Source organism: Carcharhinus amblyrhynchos, chromosome 12 (genome assembly GCF_965287045.1).
Source record: "Carcharhinus amblyrhynchos chromosome 12, sCarAmb.v2.hapA, whole genome shotgun sequence".
In the NCBI taxonomy this organism is placed as follows: Eukaryota; Metazoa; Chordata; class Chondrichthyes; order Carcharhiniformes; family Carcharhinidae; genus Carcharhinus; species Carcharhinus amblyrhynchos.
Genome location: NC_137335.1, coordinates 68,734,396 through 68,756,034, shown reverse-complemented (window position 1 = coordinate 68,756,034; position 21,639 = coordinate 68,734,396). Strand labels below are relative to the sequence as shown.

General features: G+C 43.0%; 1 protein-coding gene across 1 annotated transcript; it reads right to left on the bottom strand.

The window, feature by feature from the left end:
• Nucleotides 1-1,580: 1,580 nt before the first annotated feature.
• On the bottom strand, nt 1,581-21,602 carry opn3 (opsin 3). Its single transcript, XM_080199831.1, has 4 exons — nt 21,183-21,602; nt 7,201-7,520; nt 3,236-3,487; nt 1,581-1,964 (listed from the first exon to the last, which is right to left on the bottom strand). Exons 1-4 carry the CDS (start codon nt 21,490-21,492, stop codon nt 1,689-1,691), a joined length of 1,158 nt encoding a protein of 385 aa, XP_080055957.1. The 5' UTR covers nt 21,493-21,602; the 3' UTR covers nt 1,581-1,688.
• Between the last annotated feature and the right edge of the window lie 37 nt (nt 21,603-21,639).

Below are 21,639 nucleotides of genomic sequence, written 5' to 3'. Positions count from 1 at the left end.
TGCACAGCAGATGCAGAATAATGTGGATAAATGTGAGGTTATCTACTTCAAAATAGAATTATTATTTGAATGGGTGTAAATGGAGAGAGGTGGTTACTCAACAAGATCTTGGAGTCCTCTGCATTAGTCACTGAAAGCATGCATGCAGTAGAAAAAGGCAAATGGTATTTTTACCTTCAGAGGATTTGAGGATTGGGATGTTTTACTGCAGTTGTATAGGGCATTGGTAAGGTCACATCTGGAGTAATGTGTGCTGTTTTGGTGTCCTTATCTGAGGAAGCATGTCCTTGCTGTAGAGGGTGTACAGCAAAGATGATTTCTGGGATGGCAGGTTTGCCGTAATGAGGTGAGATTAAGTCAGTTATATTCACTGGAGTTTACAAAAAAGTGAGAGGGGATCTTCTAGGTACTTATATTGTGGATAGTCACATGAGCAGACTGGGAATGGAGGGATAGAAACAAATGGTCCAGTTGGACTAATGAGCGGCACAGGCTTAGAGGGCTAAAGGGCCTGTTTCCTGTGCTGTACTGTTCTTTGTTCTAACAAGGCTAGATAGGGTAGACTCAAAAGAATATTCCCAATGGTGGGGGAGTCTAGAATTAGGGCTCAGTTTGAGGATAAGGGCTAAACCTTTTAGAAAGGAGGTGAGATTTCTTGACCCAGAGGGTGATGAATGTGTGGAATTCACTATCACAGAATGTAGTTGAAGTTAAAATGTCTAATTTCAAGATGAAATTAGATATAGCTCTTGGGGCTAAAGAGGATTGGAGGGGGTGGGGGATATCAGGATATTGAATTTTCTGATTGCCATGATCAAAATGAATGGCAAAGTGGACTTAAGAGCTGAATGACCTACTCCTGTTTCTAGTTTCTATAGAGGTCCAGGTGTAGAAATTTGAGACTGTAGTGAGTTAAACTCTCCCAAGGAGAAGGAAGAGCTCAATCTCTTCAATCAACCAAACATGGAAGGAAGTGACTGAAAGAGAGAAGCAAAACCAAAACCACACCCACTGTTGAGTTCAGTCCTGTACAGAAGTTATACACCACCACTGGTTGACATCTTGGTACAGAGAGAATCCTATGAAAAAAAAATTGCTGGAAGTGCAATGCAGTTTGTTTCATTTATACCCAGTGCAAACTGCTCAGGTGAGGAACATACAATACCCATTCTGTAACTCTCTTTTAAAGATCACACTTCTAAAAGTTACTTCCACTGGAATGACAATGATGGAGCAAGAGTAGATTCAGTAAAATTCCTGGCTCAAAAAAAAACACATTTTAGAGTATTCTGAAATAGTAAAGAGGAATTATCAGAACATTAGATGAGGTTTATTGCTTAGAATGCAGCTTTCCCTATTATTTCACAAGGTAATACCACAAATGTGGATTATTTCTTCAAATTCCCTTTTTCCAACAGAACAAATCTGGGGGAATTGTGTTGAAATCTTGAGCACACACCACATTTAACATCTCAATTTGAAAAAGTTTGACACTATATTACAGAAAATATTAAGAAAAATTACATCTTTTAAAGTGCATAATTTATCATTGCTCATCTTCCAAGATGCAACTGCCAGAGACTACAGTAGCCAGTGATGGGACTGTTATTTATAGGACACATTCTGCTTACAAAAGAGAAAAGATTCCCCTGCAACATATGCCAGTATTCACTTTTTAAATTTTCTCTTTATGCTCTTTCTGAATGTAATGGTCTCACTTGGATGACATTCAGGTTGGTAGAGTCAAGTTCAGCAGTGCTATCCATATCCTGAGTTTCATCACTGGTCACGATAAATATTATCGAAGATGAACTAAAAGTCACTTTCTTTTTAGGCCTCTCCATAGCGTTTTCGGATAAGTTAGACTTTGGCTGGTCACCTCGGGCTTGAAAAATACGATCTTTTACTATCCACTTAATTTTCATTAGGCGAGAGCAAAACAATTGCACTAGGCTCCATCGGTACTGTAAAAAGGGTCACAGAAAAAAGTTATTAGCCAGATTACTACTTTCCACATTCTCTGAACAGCACAATCTTGTTTTTCCCCCCCCCTAATACTCTTCAGGATTTAATGGGTTTACACAAGTGACAGACACACACTTGGCATTAGTCCAATGCTAGGAGGGTGGGAAAAAAATGTATTTCTGCTCCTAATTATTTGCCAGAAAACTCAATGGCCAGACATTAGTAGATGAGGCTGTGCATCACATCTACTTAGCCTTAAAACATGAACAGTCACTTGGATGAGTCCCCAGTTTCAGACATACTCCCAACAATAAGTCAATTTCTTCAGTGAAAGGTGTTTGGGCAGGGGGTGAAAGAGGGGTGATCTCAAATTTGCCTCCTGAAATTGCCAACTCACTGGGTATCTGTCTGGTACATCACTGCCATGGGTGAGCTTAGTCAGGAAGGTCAGTCAGTTTGGAGATGTGCCCAATGTTATCCTCATCGGAGCTGTCTTCTCCACCTCACCAAACCCAAGTTGATTGCAGTTGGTGGAGCGTCAAGGTGAAAATCAATTTCAGAAGGTCAAGGCATGAAAGCCAATTGTCTCACCCCAAAACTGTTAAAGCTGCAGCTCAAGCCCACAGGGAAAGAGGTAGCTGGCACCTAGGATGAGTAGTCAGTAGACTAACAGAGCTCTCCCATTAGCTAGGACATAAAGAACCAAGCAACACAGCTTTTAGTTTACTCATCGGCAAGTAAAAAGGTATGGTGAATAAGGGAAACTTAACATTGAAGCAGAGTCAGAGTCAATCAAAATCAGAAGTTGGGCTATAAAATTAAATGAGCCTTCAAATACCATTTAACTACTTCTCACCATTCTTAGTTCGCTGAATCATGTCAAAAATTTTATTACATCCATTACTTTATGTTCACTTGCTGCCTGCAACGTAAAGCAGCCTAATTATGTGCATCTAGCCTGGTCTCAACTGAGATTGTTTGAGATGTCTTTGAAAGGAAGAGACAAATTCACATGAGCAAGGGTCCTATTCTTGTAACACACAAAATAGGGCGGTTTACTTTCCAATTTTGTAACCAGAAGTGCTAAGGCCCACTGAAATTATTTTTTGCCACTCTAGTTGAGATCATTAGCACAGGAAAAGTCCAATGGCAAGAGAAGGCATGTTCATAATCTGTATGATAGACAGTTAGTCACTGCCTCAAACAATGGAGTTAATCAAATGAATGCAATGTATTTAAGTTAGTGTTGAGTTTAGGTCCTCCGACATACCTTCCTGCTCATGAAGATACAAATGAAATAATTATATGCTGTGCTTGATTTGGCGAGCAGTGAAAGAATAATGGTTACGGTGGGGGTAACAACGTTAGTGTGACCATACGTCAGCATGAGGGACACCATTGCATATGGCAACCAACAACTTAAGACGACGACGATCATGAAGAAACACATCTTTGCCACATTCCTCTCATGCTTTAACAGCCTGGCAAGTCGGAGTTTCCGAGGATCTTGACTCTTTCTACGCTGCAAAGACAGGACACGTCATAGTAGTTATACTTTGGAATTACTAACTTGACAAATTTGCCATCTTATTATTCTGAGCCCTGCCCCATACCTCCTAGTACATCAAAAAAACCATAGGCAGCACTGGCATTTATTGGCAAATCTTATTGCTTGGAGTGGCTTTTTTGGCTATTTCAGAGGGCACAGTTAAAAGTCAATGTTACTGGGGACCTGGAGTCCCACATATGTCAGACCGGGTAAGATAGCAGATATTCTTCCTTAAAAGAATATTAGTAAATTAGATTTTTTTTAATGAATCCAATGGTTTAAGGGCAATCCAGCATTTAAACATCACAATTACTAATTTTTTTTATTACAAGTTTATCAATTGAATTTAAATTCCCCAACTCTGATGGGATTTCAATTTAGGTCTCTGAATTCATAGTTCAGACCTACCATCTGTGGACACAAGAATATACACATTTTTTGATTAATTCCATAGGCTCCCACCCAAATTCCTCCCTTACCCACTTCATCCAGAAAACCATGTCAGGCCTGATCCAAGACAGTACACAAAAGTCAAGTCAAACAATCCAAACAGGGCTTAAAACAACTGTTTGAATGGGACAGGGAGACAAGTTGATTTCACACACACACACAGTGGTGAATACTACTGCCTTAGTGCCAGGGACCCAGGTTTGATTCCTGGCTTGGGTCACTGTGTGCAGAGTCTGCATGTTCTCACCATGTCTGAGAGAGTTTCCTCCAGGTGCCCTGGTTTAAGAACATAAGAAATAGGAGCAGGAGTAGGCCATCTAGCCCTTCGAGCCTGCCCCGCCATTCAATAAGATCATGGCTGATCTGTCGTGGCTCAGTTCCACTTTCCCGCCCTCTCCCCATAACCCTTAATCCCCTCTCTTATCAAAAACCCATCAACCCGCGTCTTAAAAATATTTAGCGAGGCAGCCTCCACCACTTCAACGGGCAGAGAATTCCAGAGATTCACCACCCTTTGAGTGAAGAAGTTCCTCCTCAACTCCGTTCTAAACCGCCCCCCCTTTATCTTGAGGCTGTGCCCCCTAGTCCTACTGTCTTTTTTGAGCGGGAGGTCTCTCCACCTCTATCCTATCCATCCCATTCATCATCTTATACGTCTCAATGAGATCTCCCCTCATTCTTCTAAACTCTAACGAGTACAAGCCTAGTTTATTCAGCCTCTCCTCATAGCTCAACCCCCTCAACTCCGGTATCAGCCTAGTAAACCTCCTCTGCACTCCCTCCAAGGCCAAAATATCTTTGCACAGGTGCGGCGCCCAAAACTGCACACAGTACTCCAGCTGCGGCCTCACCAATGCCCTATACAGCTGCAGCAAGACCTCCCTACTTTTATATTCAATCCCCCTCGCTATGAAGGCCAGCATCCCATTCGCCTTCCTGACCACCTGCTGCACCTGCAAGCTGGGTTTTTGCGACTCATGCACAAGGACCCCGAGGTTCCTCTGCACCGTCGCCTGCTGCAGTTTTTCGCCCCGTAAGTAATAGTCCTTCCTACCAAAGTGGACCACCTCACACTTGCCAACATTAAATTCCATTTGCCAGTTCCTGGCCCATTTGCCCAGCCTATCTAGATCCTTCTGCAGACTCTCCACACCCTCCGCACAATTTGCCGTTCCCCCAATCTTGGTGTCATCAGCAAATTTCGACACCCTACACTCGGTTCCCTCCTCCAGATCATCTATATAAATGGTAAAAAGCTGAGGCCCCAGCACCGACCCCTGGGGCACTCCACTAGTCACCATCCACCAATCCGAATAGCACCCGTTGACCCCCCACACTCTGCCTCCTATTTGACAACCAATCCTCTATCCATGCTAACACCCTACCCCCAACTCCATGTCCCTCGACTTTCTGCAATAGCCTCGTGAGGTACTTTGTCAAACGCCTTCTGAAAATCCAGAAAGACCACATCCACCGGCTCTCCTCTATCCACCGCCCTAGACACATCCTCATAGAACTCCAGTAAATTTGTCAGACACGACTTCCCTTTAATGAAACCATGCTGTGTCTGCTGTATCAAGCAATTCCCTTCAAGATGCCTCGCAATTTCCTTCTTAATGACGGATTCTAACATTTTACCTACCACAGACGTTAAACTAACCGGCCTATAATTCCCCGCCTTTTGCCTGGCACCCTTCTTAAACAATGGTGTAACATTAGCCGTTTTCCAATCATCCGGCACTTCCCCGGAGTCCAGCGACATCTGGAAAATAACCAAGGCATCCACTATCACCTCCGCCATTTCTTTCAGAACCCTCGGATGCATTCCATCCGGTCCTGGGGACTTGTCCACAATCAGCCCCTCCCAGTCTGAAAAATGCACTGGTTAGGTACATTGGGTCATGCTAAATTCTCCCTCAGTGGGGATGCTGGCCTTCATAGCGAGGGGGATTGAATATAAAAGTAGGGAGGTCTTGCTGCAGCTGTATAGGGCATTGGTGAGGCCGCAGCTGGAGTACTGTGTGCAGTTTTGGGCGCCGCACCTGCGCAAGGATATTTTGGCCCTGGAGGGAGTGCAGAGGAGGTTTACTAGGCTGATACCGGAGTTGAGGGGGTTGAGCTATGAGGAGAGGCTGAATAAACTAGGCTTGTACTCGTTAGAGTTTAGAAGAATGAGGGGAGATCTCATTGAGACGTATAAGATGATGAATGGGATGGATAGGATAGAGGTGGAGAGACTCTTCCCGCTCAAAAAAGACAGTAGGACTAGGGGGCACAGCCTCAAGATAAAGGGGAGGCGGTTTAGAACGGAGTTGAGGAGGAACTTCTTCACTCAAAGGGTGGTGAATCTCTGGAATTCTCTGCCCGTTGAAGTGGTGGAGGCTGCCTCGCTAAATATTTTTAAGAAGCGGGTTGATGGGTTCTTGATAAGAGAGGGGATTAAGGGTTATGGGGAGAGGGCGGGAAAGTGGAACTGAGCCACGACAGATCAGCCATGATCTTATTGAATGGCGGGGCAGGCTCGAAGGGCTAGATGGCCTACTCCTGCTCCTATTTCTTATGTTCTTATGTTCTTATAAACAGGTACCAGAATGTGGTGACTAGGGGATTTTCATAGTAACTTCATTGCAGTGTTAATGTAGGTTTTCTTGAGACAAATGATAAATTAAGAAGCTTAAAATTTTCCAATTTTGGAATACAGAGACTAATTACAGGCCAATGCCCCAATAGCTGCCTATCAAAGGAATGAACAAAAACCAAACTCAATTCTGCCAATCTGGCTCAATCTTACCACAGAAACACATCAACTCAGCCATCACGAGAGCTGATCAGGCATTCTAAAATGCAGCACAATATGCTGATGTTTGACTAAGTACATCATGGGTGGTCAACCAATTGATCTGGTGTACAACCTATAATTCTAGGTTAAACCCCTGAACGAGATAAAGGGATTTCACAAGGGTAAACAGACATGAAGCTTGTTACACTGACATATTGCAAATGATTACTCATCCTCATTAAAAATGTCATTGCCTTGTCACTATGTACCAACATAGGCCCCGTATTGTCAAGGCCTTTGACTGCATATTTGACTCCTTCCACCCCACCCTGGAAGAAGGCATTATTGAACTTTCCCTCTGAGATTGACCAACACCGAGGCAGCTGAGCGTTTACCTTGACACACCCTTATATACAATTTAAACTTTGAAGATAAGGCAGTAACTGGTTTTACCTACCATCATTATAGTCCGTAAAATATTTACATAGCAGAAGGCTATGAAACCGATAGGAACAAACAAGCAGCTCAGGAATAAAAGGAGGACAAATGACATATCACTGGGTTTCCTGGACTCCCAGTTCACTAAGCAGCCCAGTCTATGTCGCTCCAGAGTGTATTTGTTCCAGCCAAGTAATGGTGCTCCGCTCCAGGCCAGTGAGTAAAGCCATAAGTACGTGATAATGCGCCAAGCCCAGGTAAAGCCCATTGCTTTTTCCCTCACCAGCCGGAGGTAACGCTCATATGCTATGGCCGTCAGTGTCATCATTGATGAAATTGCTGTGAAGTTAAGTGACATACAGATACAGTAAATTAGTGTAGATTATCCATAACTTTTAAACTGACATCAACCAACATCTACTTATTTCACTCCTTTTGAAACTCAACAGGCGCAGGAGTTTCGGTCCCAACCTAAATTTATGTCAAATACATCGAGAACTTCAGGGTGGCACAGTGGTTTAGCACTGCTGCCTCAGTTCCAGGGACCTGGGTTCAATTCCTGGCTTGGGTCACTGTCTATGTGGAGTTTGTATGGGTTTCCTCAGAGTGCTCCTGTTTCCTCCCACAGTCCAAAGATGTGCAGGTTAGATGCATTGGCCACGCTACATTGCCCCTTAATGTCCTAGGATGCATAGGTTAGAGGGATTAGCTGAGTGGGGTTACAGGGATAGGGCCTGGGTAGGATTGTTGTCAGTGCAGACTTGAGGTGCCAAATAGCCTCTTTTGCATTAGAACATAGAAAACTACAGCACAAACAGGCCCTTCAGCCCACAAGTTGCACTGATCATATCCCTATCTACTACGCCTATATCTATAACCCTCAATCCCATTAAATCTCATGTACTTATCCAGAAGTCTCTCAAGACCCCAACGAGTTCACCTCCACCACCACTGACAGCAGCCGATTCCACTCACCCGCTACCCTGAGTGAAAATTGTCAGTTCAATGATTTTGAATGGGTGTTGTAAATCTTACTCCTCCCTCCATGGTAATGCAAAAGAGATTCTTCCCTCTAGTCATCCAAATTATACTCCCCCACCGCCCCCAAGCTTTCAGTGGGTGTTTATAGTTTCTGGAAAACAAGCATTGCTTTTTCTTAGTGGGACAAGAAAAAAAGGCCTTTTGGAGAAAAAAAATGCAACCCCTTAATGAGGCCTTTTTGTTTGACATCATAAATCAAGTGTGAAAATTCGCTGACTTAGAATTCCAAAACTAATAAAAATCAGTTTACTTTCAAGAGTTGCTGGATCTGGACTGCCCACGTCATTGTGAGTACTGTTGGTACAATGCTGAGCAGCTCACATCCATGACCTGCCACGTTCTCAAGGCAAGAGCAATAAATGCTGGCAAGGCCACATAGATAACTTTTGGAGAAGAAACATCTTTTAAAAAGATTGTACAGGTTGCTGTGTCAGGTAATATTTTCTTTGAGTTAATATTTATGCATGATGACTTCACATCATATCACAATCAGCTCAGTTGGTGCAGGAAGAGAAGGAGACCCCTCTTCTCTTGCTCCCCCACCCCATTGTTCTAATTTTTTTAGAAGTGACTAAGAACAGGAACAGGCCCTTCAGCCCTCCTTTGCCTGCACCGACCATGCTGCCTGACTTAACTAAAACCCCCTATCCTTCCAGGGGGAATATCCTTCTATTCTCATCCTATTCATGTATTTGTCAAGACGCCCCTTAAAAGTCACTACCATATCCACTTCCACTATCTCCCCCGGCAGCGAGTTCCAGCACTCACTACTGTGAAAAAAAAACCTGCCTCGTACATTAGCTAGTAACTTGTTACACCGAGAACAGAGGCAGCAACAAGTGAAAAGGAGTTACTTATGTCCAAGTTATAAGACTGGAGGGAGAGCAGCTCAGAGGAACTTATTTGATTCCAAGTTCCTTTTCTGTTAAATCTGTTCATATGTAAAAGGAAAAATGTAGTCCACCACTAGAGGATGCATTAGTCCAGTTGCTGTCTGTGTCCAATTTAGCTCTGCACTCCCACTGCTTTTAAACAGCAAGAAATGCATTATATGGAAAAAATTGTCAAGACAAAGTTACTACAATACAAAGTTAGAAAAATAAAAACAGGTAGGATTTTTATAGTTTGACTTACTGTAAGAACCAGCATGCATATGTACTTAAACTACTCCAGAGTATGTTGGAAGCAAAATTCTGGAAATGTTCATAAATTCACCAGCATCTACAAAGGGATAGTTTAACATTTCAGGTGTAAACCCAGCTGAGCTAAAATGTAGGGGAGTCCTTGAAAGAGGAAGACAGAAAATGAATGAACAAAAAAGGAAATAATAGATCATCATTGCCAATCTTGTTTTATTAAAAAAAGTATTTCAAATTAATGGCATTTAAAGTTCAGAACTATTTTTTTTCTTTTTTCTGTTCATGAGAAAGGTTATGTCCAGGAGCGCAACTGTAACTTACACTTTGGTGCTGATAAGAGTTCAAAAAATACAGAAATGGACAGCAAATTTATGTTGAATCTGGAAGGATTGAATTTGGCATTTTAGTCTTCCAGACTGACCAGTGTAGTTCAGCTTTTCACATCCCAAACACTGTCTCCATGTTCTTAAAAAGAGAACAGGAAGCAATCTATTCTCCCCGACAACTTTGTCTGCAGGGAGTGTCTAGTTGCAGCTCCTCACAAACCACATTGTTCGGTTGGAGCAGTAGGTGGATGTACTGCAGTGCGTACAGGAGGCAGATAGTGTGATAGACTAGTTACAGGGAGGTTGTCACACCACAGGTTCAGACAGGTAGATGGATGACCACCAGGAGAGGCAGGCAGGTAGGTATACCATTTTGGGGGATAGCCTGTCAAGGGGAAGATACAGTAAAAAGTCTGACAACACCAGGTTTTAGTCCAAACGATTTATTTGATAATAGACTCAAGCTTTCGAGGTTTCCCTCTTCGTCAGGTGAATGGAGAGTTCTGGCCTCAGACAGAGCATATAAAGCACAGACAGTTTAGAGATTACTGATTAGAATGCAAATCCTTACACCTAACCTGCTGTTCAAGACCTGAATCGTTTGGACGAAAACCTGGTGTTGTCAGACCTTTTACTGTGTTTACGCCAGTCCAACGCCGGCATACCCACAAGGGGAAGATATCAGTAGCAGCAGCCAGGCCTGTGACACCACAGCTGGTTCTGCTATGGTACAGGGTCAGGCAAAGAGCAAGCAAGCAGTAGTAATAGGGGCCTTGCTAGTTAGAGGCACAACAGGCGTTTCTGTGGCCGCAATCGAAACTCCAGGATGGTGTGTTGCCTCCCTGGTGCCAGGGTCAAGGACATTTGAGCAATTGCAGGACATTAAGGAGGGAGGGTGAGCAGCCAGAGGTCCTTGTACACATTGGCACCAATGACATAGGTAGGAAAAGCTGAAGTGTGAATATACAGAGTTAGGCAGAAGACTAAAGTGAAGGATCTTGAAGGTAGTAATTTCAGGATTAAAATTGGTCCCATATGCTAGAGAGAGTAGGAATAGGAGGATTAGGCAGATGAATGCCTGACTGGTGCAGGAAGTTAGATTCTTGGATCATTGGGATCTTTTCTAGGGAAGCGCCGATCTGTTCAAGAGGGATGGGGTACATTTGAACCGGAGGGGGTCGAACATCCTGGCAGGAAATTTGCTAGAGCCACTCAGGAGGGTTAAGCTAGTTTGGCTTGGGGGCGGGGGGGGGGGGGGGGGTGGGGGGTGGTGTGTGGAGGAATCCAGAGCAGTAGGGAGACAGAAGAGAAGTTTGAGGACAGCACAGAAGTTAAAGAGAGCACATCAATAAAGGCAATGTCAGTAATTCTGTTACCAGACAGATCAGGCAAAAGCAAGACAGAAAGCAAGGGAAGTCCAGATTAAACTGCATTTAGAGGCCTGACGGGCAAGGCAGATGAATTCAGGACATTGATGGGTACATGGGACTGGGATATTATAGCAATTACTGAAACATGGCTAATGGAGGGACAAGGATGGCAGCTTAATGTTCTAGCATACAGAGGCTATAGGAAAGATAGAACAGGAGGCGGGGGGGGGGGGGGGGGGGGTTGCATTTTTTAATTAGGGAAAGCATCATGGCCGTACTGAGGGCACATATCTGAAGGTTCAGCTATATGGGTAGAACTGAGAAATAAGGGGGAAAAAAATCACTAATAGGATTTACTATCGGCCCCCAGTCAGCAGGAAATTGAGAAGCAAATGTGTCAGGAGATTACAGATAGCTCCAAGAAAAACGTGGTAACAGTCAGATTTTAATTTTCCTAACATTGACTGGGACAGCCACCGTATTAGAGAGTTGGATGGAGAGAAATTTGATGAGTGTATTCAGGAGGAATTTCTCATTCAGTATGTGGATGGCCCGACTAGAGAGGAGGCAAAACTTGACCTCTTGGGAAATAAGGAAAGTCAGATGACAGAAGTGTTAGTGAGGGATCACTGAGACCAGTGACCATAATTCTATTTTAAGATAGCTATGGAGAATGATAGTCTGTCCCAAAAGTTAAAATTCTAATTGGGGCAAGGCCAATTTTGATATCAGGCAGGAACTTTCTAAAGTTAATTGGGGGAGTCTCTGGCAAGGCAAAGGGATGTCTGGTAAGTGGCATGCTTTCAGAAGTGTGTTAACCAGGATTCAGGGTAAACACATTCCTTTTAGAGTGAAGGGCAAGGCTGGCAGAAGTCAGGAATCCTGAATGGCCAGGGCCTCTACCCCGAGTCAAGGAGAAGAGGCACATGACATGCATAGGCAGCTGGGATTAAGTGAATCCTTTGAAGAGTATAGGGGGTGTAGGAGTAGAACTAAGAAATCAGGAGAGCAAAAAGGGGGCACAAGATTGCTTTTGCAGATAAAGCAAAGAATCCAAAGAGCTTCTACAAATACATAAAGGGCAAAGGAGTAACAAGGGATAGAGTAGGGCCTCTTAAGGATCAACAAGGTCATCTATGTGCAGATCCACAAGAGAAGGGCAAGATCCTAAAATTAATATTTTTCATAATGTTGATAAAAGCATGGATGTTAGGGAACTTGGGGAAATAAAGTGATGCCTTGAGGAGTGTACATATTACAGAGGTGGTGGTGCTGGAAGTCTTAAAGCACATCAAGGTAGATAATTCCCCAGGACCTGATGAAGTATATCCCAGGGAGGAAATTGCGGGTCCTCTAGCCAAGATATTTGATTCATTGATAGTCACAGGTGAGGTGCTTGAAGATTGGAGAGTGGCAAATGTTGTGCCTTTGTTGAAAAAGGGCTGCAGGCAAAAGCCTGGGAACTACAGGCCAGTGAGCCCCACATCTGTGGTGGGTGAATTGTTGGAAAGCATTGAGAGACAGGATCTACAGGCATTTAGAGATGCAAGGATTGATGAGGGACAATCAGCATGTCAGAGTGGAAAATCATGTCTCAAGTTTAATGAGTTTTTTGAAGGGGCAACTAAGAAGGTACATGAGGGTAGTGCAGTTGATGTTGTCTACTTGGACTTTAGCAAGGCCTTTGACAAGGCACCACATGGTAGGTTGTTGCACAAGGTTAAATCTCACAGGATCAAGGGTGAGGTAGCTAAATGGATACAAAATTGGCTTCTTCCCAGAAGCCAGAGGTGGTTGTAGAGAGTTGTTTTTCAAACTGGAGGCCTGTGACCAGTGTGCCTCAGGGATCAGTGCCAGAGCCACTGTTATTTGTCATTTATATCAATGATTTGGATGAGAATATAGGAGGCATGGTTAGTAAGTTTGCAGGTGACACCAAGATTGGGGGCATGGTGGAGGAAGTTATCTTCAACTGCAATGGGATCTTGATCAATTGGGCCACTGAGCTGACAAATGGCAGATGGGGTTTAATTTAGACAAATGCAAAGTGATGCATTTTGGTAAATTGAACCAGGGCAGGACTTGCTCAGTTAACAGTAGGGCGTTGGGGAGAGTTACAGAACAAAGATCTAGGGATACATGTTCATAGCTCCTTGGAAGAGGAGTTACAGGTGGACAGAGTGGCGAATGCTGCATTCGACATGCTTGGTTTCATTAGTCAGAACATTGACTACAGGAGTTGGGACATCTTGAAGCTGTACAAGACATTGGTAAGGCTACACTTGGAATACAGAGAGATTCTGGTCACTATTATAGAAAGGGGATTATTAAACTAGAAAGAGCGTAGAAGAGATTTATAGGGTGCTTCCGGGACTTGATGGATTGAGCTATAAGGAGAGGCGAAATAGACTGGGACTTTTTTCCTCTGGAGTGTAGGAAGCTGAGGGATGATCTTATTTAGAGGTCTATGAAATAATGAGGGGCATATATCAGCGAGATAGTCAATATCTTTTCCCAAAGGTGAGGGAGTCTAAAACTAGAGGGCATAGGTTTTAGGTGAGGGGAGAAATACAAAAGTGTCCAGAGGGGCAGTTATTTTACAGAGGGTGATAAGTGTCTGGAACAAGCCAGAGGTAGTGGTAGAGGCAGGTACAATTTTGTCTTTTAAAAGCATTTAGATAGTTACATGGGTACAATGGGTCTGGAGGAATAGCCTATGTGTTTTAAAAAACAAAGGGCAGCATGGACAAGTTGGGCCAAAGGGCTTGTTTCCATGCTGTAAATCTCTGACTACATCTGGAGTACTACGTTTGGATTAACGTGTAGTTTAAAGTTTATTTATTAATGTCACAAATAAGCATATATGAACACTGCAATGAAGTTACTGGGGAAATCCTATAGTTTAGTCTCCGCATTAAAAGAGAATATACTTGCACTGGAGACATTATGGCGAAGATTCACTCAGTTGGCACCTGGGTTGAAGGGGTTGTCTTATGATGAGAGGCTGAGTAAATTGGGCTTATATCCCCTGGAATTAAGAGGCGCAATCTTATTGAAACATAGAAATGTTCAAAGGGATTTAATAGGGTTGTCAGTAACAGATTATTTCCATTGATCAGGGAATTAAAAATTTGTGGATGGATGAGTCTCAGGGTAAGGGGCTGATCATTTAAGACTGTGAGGGGAAGTTACTTCACTCAAAAGGGTTCTGAATCTTTGGATTTCTTTACCACAGAGGGTGATCGATGGTTATGGATCATTAAGGGATTATGGCAGGCAGGAAAATTGAATTCAAACCCAAGATCACGTGTCAAAATCCTAGTTTAGCGTCCAGATTAAAACAAGGATATACTTGCATTGGAGGCAGTATGGTGAAGGATCACACTCAATTGACACCTAGGTTGAAGGGGTTGTCTGATAAGAGGCTGAGTATATTAGATTTGTATCCTCTGGAATTGAGAGCCAAGCCCATTGAAACATACAAAACGTTAAAAGGAATATTCCTGTTTCTATTTCTTGTGGTTAGTTTACATTTCACTAAGACAGATGCAGAGCAGGCAACATTATGAGTTTGGGGTGGGGGAAAGGGAGAGAAATGTAACCCTATCAGAATTAAGTGGTGAGGAAAGTCAGCTCAGCTGAGAAGTTTATAAAAGTTTGACTTAGTTTGCAGCTAGGAAAATTGATGTAGTTTAAGGCTAGGGGCATATGGGTACTGCCAGGAACATAAATTTACTGAAATTGAGCCAGAGAATATTTCAGCTCAACATTTTAATGCTGGGCAGGCAATTGTAAATTCTAGTTGCAACACTAGAAGCAAATTAACATTTAAAAGACTGATATTGATTTTATGTGGAATAGTTATTAAAATAAAGTTTACAATCGCTTTAAGCTACAATACACCAAGACAAATATCTAATTCACATTATGCTAAAATTTGAGTCACATTTAGTTTTGGGAAAATTGTTGAGAAGGTAATTAAAGTTCTGGGCTTCATAGATTGCCAGAACACAAAAGAAAATGTCAGTTCAGAAGGTTACCAATGTTTGAGAGAGGAAGATATGAAGCTGGAAAACAGCTGGTGGGCTCACTCAGCTGGGCACATGAGCTCTATCGTGGGCAGGATTTTCCAGACATGCTCACCCCAAAACTGGGGAAGTCCCATCCCAGGCCACCCCTCACTTCCTACGATTCCCACGGCAGGTGAGAAAATTCACCCTGCAAGTGCAATCCTGAGAAACACTTTAGTTTTGGGAACCTTAAAAGGTTACAATCATCATTTACTTGGTTGAGCTTAAAGTGGTGTTATGGTTCCAATTGACAAGTTTTCTGCAGCAGGGAAGAGCTGCATACCAAAAAGAGGTACTGTTGTTGGAAGGTTCCACGTAGCTAGGGCTCATTGAACAGTTCCCAGGCCTTCAATGAGTTAGGACTGAGAAGGCAGCTGAAAATCACTGATTCAATGGAGATAGAACTCAAAAGCCTTGGGAACCCTTTATAGCTTGGTATAACTGGCGAGTCTGGAGGAACCCAAGGACAATGCCAGCTTAGCTAATTTAGTCATTTGCAAAAGAGGTGTAAATGTGCCAGTAATTTGAGGCAGGAGTGCAGCTTTGTGAAACAGTCTCAGGAGGAGAGATTGAGCAGTCACTGAGGCAGTCCAGCTAGGAAGGAATTCAGATAAAAGTAAATTACTGTGGATGTTGGAATCTGAAACCAAAAGAGAAAATGGTGGAAAATCTCAGCAGGTCTGGCAGCATCTGCAAGGAGGGGAAAGCTTTGACAAAGGGTCATCTGGACTTGAAACGCCAGCTTGTTTCTCTCCTTACAGATGCTACCAGACCTGTTGAGATTTTCCACCATTTTCTCTTTTGGGAAAGGAATTCAGATGCCAGATTTTCAACAATAGAGTGGAAATCTCTCCTGAGAGAGACAAAGTTAACATGATATTAAAATTCATAGTGGTCACTGACATCTTGGTGGTAGAAGCAGACACACTGGGATCATTCAAGACTTATCTGGATAGCCACATGAACAGTCTGGGAACAGAGGGATACAAATGAATAGTCTAGTTGGAAGCAGGAGCAGCGCATGCTTGGAGGGCTGAAGGGCCTGTTTCCTGTGCTGTATTGTTTGTATCTTGGTGGGTTGCTGAAGGGGACCTGTCTTGGTCAAATCTGCAATTTAGTGTAGTATGCTGCATTTGACCACACTTTGATTCTTAATTCACATTTGCCTCATTAATTCTGAGTGTTAAGAGTATAAGATATTGTGGGGTATTTTACCTTTCTGAATTTAGTGGAGAGTTTATTTTGTTTGTTTTAAAAAAAAGGTGAAATCTTGTGGCTTTATTCTCCGAGTGTGATTTCAATGTGGAGAGAGGCATGCAGAAGATAAGAGGTGGAAGGCGAAATAAATAGAAAACCCTTACTCCTTTACTGAATGCATTGCATCTGGTCATCATTAAATCTGCTGTCCTTCCTAACATCTGTTGAACAGATTAGGACATCATAAAGCTCAAGTTACACAGAACTTGCCTGCTTATGTATACAAAAACTCAATTTATGGAATCCTGTTTGGTAATTACTCAGTCAACATGCCAAGCCATCTTCAAAAGGGTCTACTCATATGTATACCAGGTCCCTTGTGATGTTAGTGTACCTTTAAGAGATTTGTTTAAAATCATGTTCACAGCCTTAGGTGATGTCATTGTTGGGAAGGAGGAAAAAAAACTATGGGCAGGTCAAAGAACAGAAAAGTACAGCACAGGAACAGGCCATTCAGCCCTCCAAGCCTGTGCCACATGATGCCCCAACTAAAAATAAACCTTCTGCCCTTACTCAGTCCATATCCCTCTATTCCCTGTCTATTCACATACCCATCCAGATGCCTCTTAACTTTTGCTAATATGTCTGCTTCCACCACCTCTTCTGGCAGCACATTCCAAGCATCCACCACTCAGATGACAAGGGTTGATTTCCAATTTTAACTTTGGAGCTGCAAAGTAGAGTTGGGTTTTAGAAGGGAAAGCAAGCTAAAGAGAAGTGTTTTCCCCTCTCTCTGTTGGTTTCCAGAAGATGAAAATTTGTTGTCTTTGGAGGCTGGACTAGAGTCTCTGGTGCTTTGGGAAGCTGTCATGTCTTCCAACTGAGAATCTAGAGAATTGCAGACTTCAGCAATGGGACTCAAATTTCCATCATCATGTGAGCAATAGTCTGTAAGCCTATGAGAAGGTTTTTTGTTTCAATTGTAACACATTACAGATTTCATTGAGTTATACATTATAGCAGTGTTTTCTTTGTAATTGATAAAAGTTCTTGCTGTACATGTTAACTATATTCTTAAATAAGCTTGTGAGAGACATGTTCCCTAGTGGGTCACTTGAATCATACCCGAACTGACCCATATTGTGTTTATCCTAGCCAAATTCAAAAAGCAAAAAAACTTGTGATTCAGACAGGCTTCAAAACGTTTGAGTTTCTGACCTGATCCATAATACCCTTCATCCCTGTAAACTCCTTAGAACAGTTTCATTAAGTCTATATTGTCTCCCTACTTTTCTGCCAAAAATCACCTCACACTTCAAATTGAACCTACCACGTTTCTGCCCAGTCACTATGTCCTGTTGTTGTGGATTAATATCATCCTGGTACCCTCCATCTCCAGTATCATCAGCAAAACTGATGTTGGGATGTTCAAATATCCAAATCATTTTATATAATCAAAAAAGTGGTCTGGGGAAATACCTCCATCTACCTTCCTCCAGTCTCTCAAAAGTACTATTCACCACAACTCACTTTTCTGTCCCTAACCTAACTTCTTTACCCAGCTGACAATGATCCACGAGGCTCAGATTTCTCATTGAATCTTTTACGGTTTGCTCTCAAACGTGATCTTCAAATCCATACTGATGGCATTGAATACTTTTTGGAGAATGCAGTCAATTAGAACAGCCAAATATTCCAGAGTTTCTAAATACGTACTGGCTCTCCTTAATGAAGTCAAACCTCTCCAAAAGCATGCTAATGTTGTCTCCATTTATTATTTTTCAGATCTTTGCCCACCCAACGTCATTTAACTGACTGGCTTGTCTTTCAGTAGGACTTTCCTTGGACCCTCTCTCAAACAAGGGTTCGACATTTGTCATTCAAATCCTCTGATAACTCCCCAATATGAAGGGAAGATCGGCAGATCATGGCAATCCCATCTCCCACTGCCCTTAGCAACCTGCAACACAAGCATTTGGACTGGATGGTATCACCAGTCAAGTACAGCCTATCCTGGCCATCTTGCTTCAGCTTTCAACCATACCATTACCTCTATCATCTTTCTTTCCACTAATATTTTGCCAGCTTTCACTTCCTCAGTAAACATTATTTTCTAGCCTTGCACCTCTAACATATAATCATTGTCCTGAATAGAACCTGCCTCACTTCTTAGTCTTGTCAGCAAAAGATTTTTATGTTCCCTTGAAGGTTAACTGCCATTCGATTCTCACTTTGAGATTACTTTCCTCTTACTTATTGTATCTGACCTGGTTCTTGCTTGGTGTCTACAGGAGTCAGCTGGTTTCTGATCCAACGAGGAAGTAGCTAAATGCTCTTTTGAGCATGCAATGGCCTTTAGTCTGCAATCACCACCACCAACAGCCCAGTTTCTTTTTCCCCTACTGCACTGTATTTTCTACATACACGCAATGACCAAATGTATTGCGTATGACCCGCACAGACTACCAAGAACAGCTGTTATTTCATTTAGTGTGGAATGTGCACAATTCCATCAAGAAATACCATATCCCAAACATTAAGTTGTTGGGCTTCCAAAGAAAGGTGCATGCTTTTTGTACCTGGGGATCAATTAAACATGGCCTGGGCTCTTTGAAGAAGGATGGATGACTCCCATAAGATATGCCCAGTGAGACCAGTGCACAATGCCACACCTTACCCCACAGAAAGGAGCTGGGTAGATACTCGGCAGGTCAGTGGAGAGAGATGTCATTGTAAACCCCTGAGACATTAAAAGCTTCTAAACATTTCCACTGGCTTCATTATGCATTGGGATGAAGAATAGCAACATCCAATGGAAGATCAGGAAAGTGGGGATTAGTGACAGTAGCAATCATCTCTCTTTCCAAGCAAGCTCAACCACTCTTCCTTCCTATTGAAATATGCACTGGACCTGCACTCAACCCTGGATCACTTAGACAACAAGGACACCCATGTCAGACTCCCATTTATTGACTATAGTTCAGCCTTCAATGCCATTATTCCCACAAACTCATCTCCAAACTCCATGGCTTGGACCTCAGCTCCTCCCTGTGACTGGATTCTGAACTTCCTAATTCAGACCACAGGAGTAGGGATAGGCAAGAACACCTCCTCCATGATCATCCTCAACACTGGTGCCCCACAAGCCTGTGTTCTCAGCCCCCTCCTATACTGTACACCTACAACTGTGCAGCCAAATTCCCCTCCAATTCGATTTACAAGTTTGCTGACGACACCACTGTAGTGGGTCAGATCTCAGACAATGAGGAGACAGAGTACAGGAGATTTAAAATCTGGTGAGCAATAATCTCTCCCTCAATGTCAACAAAAAGGAGATTGTCATCTACTTCAGGAAGTAGAAAGGAAAACATATCCCTGTTTATATCAATGGAGCTGAAGTAGAAAGTCACGAGCTTCATATTTAGGTGTCCAAATCACCAACAACTTGTCCTATAGTTGGGAAAGCCCACTAATGCCTCTACTTTCTCTGAAAACTAAGGAAATTTGACATGTCAGCTACGACTCTCACCAACATTTACTGATGCACCATAGAAAGCATTCTTTCTGGTTGTATCACAGCTTGGTATGGTTCCTGCTCTGCCCAAGACTGCAAGGAACTACAAAAGGTCATGAATGTAGCCCAATCCATCTTGCAAACTAGCTTCCCATCCATTGATTTTGTCTACACTTCCCACTGCCTCGGTGAAGCAACCAACATAATTAAGAACCCCACGCACCCCAGACATTCTCTCTCCCACTTTTGTCCATTGGAAAAAAGATACAAAAGTCTGAGGTCATGTACCAACCGACTCAAGAACAGTTTCTTCCCTGCTGTCAGACTTTTGACTGGACCTACCTTGCATTAAGATGATCTTTCTCTACACCGTAGCTATGAATGTAATACTATATTCTGCACTCTCTCCTTTCCTTCTCTATGAATGGTATGCTTTTTCTGTATAGCACAAAAGAAACAATACTTCTGTGTTAATGTATGTGACAATAATAAAATCAAATATGTCTCAATCACAAAAAACTGCATAGTCTGCTTCTACTTTTGCACAATCAAGGCTTTCTTACTGCAGAAAAGACTTTGTATAATAGCTCATTTTGACTTTTTTTTTAAACACATTAAGAAATCTAAAATCTAGCATGGACTCAATGGGCTGAATGGTATTATGTAATCTTGGTTTGAACCGAAATAGGGAGTGAACGATCAGGTGAGCTGGCAGTATGACCCCCCCACCCAATATCCCATCTCTTGTGACCTATTCAGAAAGGCTGCTCAGGGCAATAGTTTAGTTTAGGTTCTTTATTAGTGTCACAAGTAGGCTTACATTAACACTGCAAGAAGTTACTTTGAAAGTCCCCTAGTCACCACACTATAGCACCTGCTCGGGTACACCGAGGAAGAATTTAGCACCGCCAGCGCACCTGACCAGCACATCTTTTGGACTATGGAAGGAAACTGGAACACCCAGAGGAAACACACACACACACACAGGGAGAATGTGTAAACTCCATACAGAGGAGTGACCCAAGCTGGGAATTGAACCCTGGTCCCTGGCGCTGTGAGGCAGCAGTGCTAACCATTATGTGGGAGGAATAAAAAAAATTGAGAATTTACTTCTCAGTTTTTCTTCCCCACCCAAGGTAGTGCCTGGCTTTTTCCAGCTATTATTTCGCATTTCTTCCTGAATCATTCTGGGGGAAGGACATCTTCTCAATTAAAGAACTTATTTATTGTATCACCCTTCGTGAAAATAACCTTAAGACAGGTGGGGGGGTGGGGGAAGAAATGATAGGACCTCCTTATAACACCCAGAGGGTGATCAAATTTTTTTTTTGGAATTTCACTCACCAAACAGATTATTAGTGAAACCGTCCCAGACACAAGCCGTGGAGCCCCAGATCCACCGTCCTTTCAGGCAGGAGACGAAGGTGAAGGTAATTCCGAAGAGGGACAGCAGCAAGTCAGCGAAGCTGATGTTAGTCAGCAGCAGACCGGTGGGGGTCTTGAGCCTCTTGAATTTGCAGTAGAGGACCAACATCAGCAGGTTGTTGCAGAAGCCCGTCACGCCGATGGTGCCCGCGATGGCTGCCAGAACTTTGTAGGTGAAGGGACTGAAGATGATCTCCTCCGGGGAGTCGGTGCGGTTGGCTGGGTTCATCTCTGCCCGCTGCCCGGCTCCGGCATACTGCGGGACCAGCCCAGACGGCAACTCCGGGAGGAATTCAGCAAGTGGCAGTCCCTGTTAAGCGACTCGGGGCGGCAGCGCCATTCAATTAAAAGAGGCAGATTTGGGATTCGGAGTGCT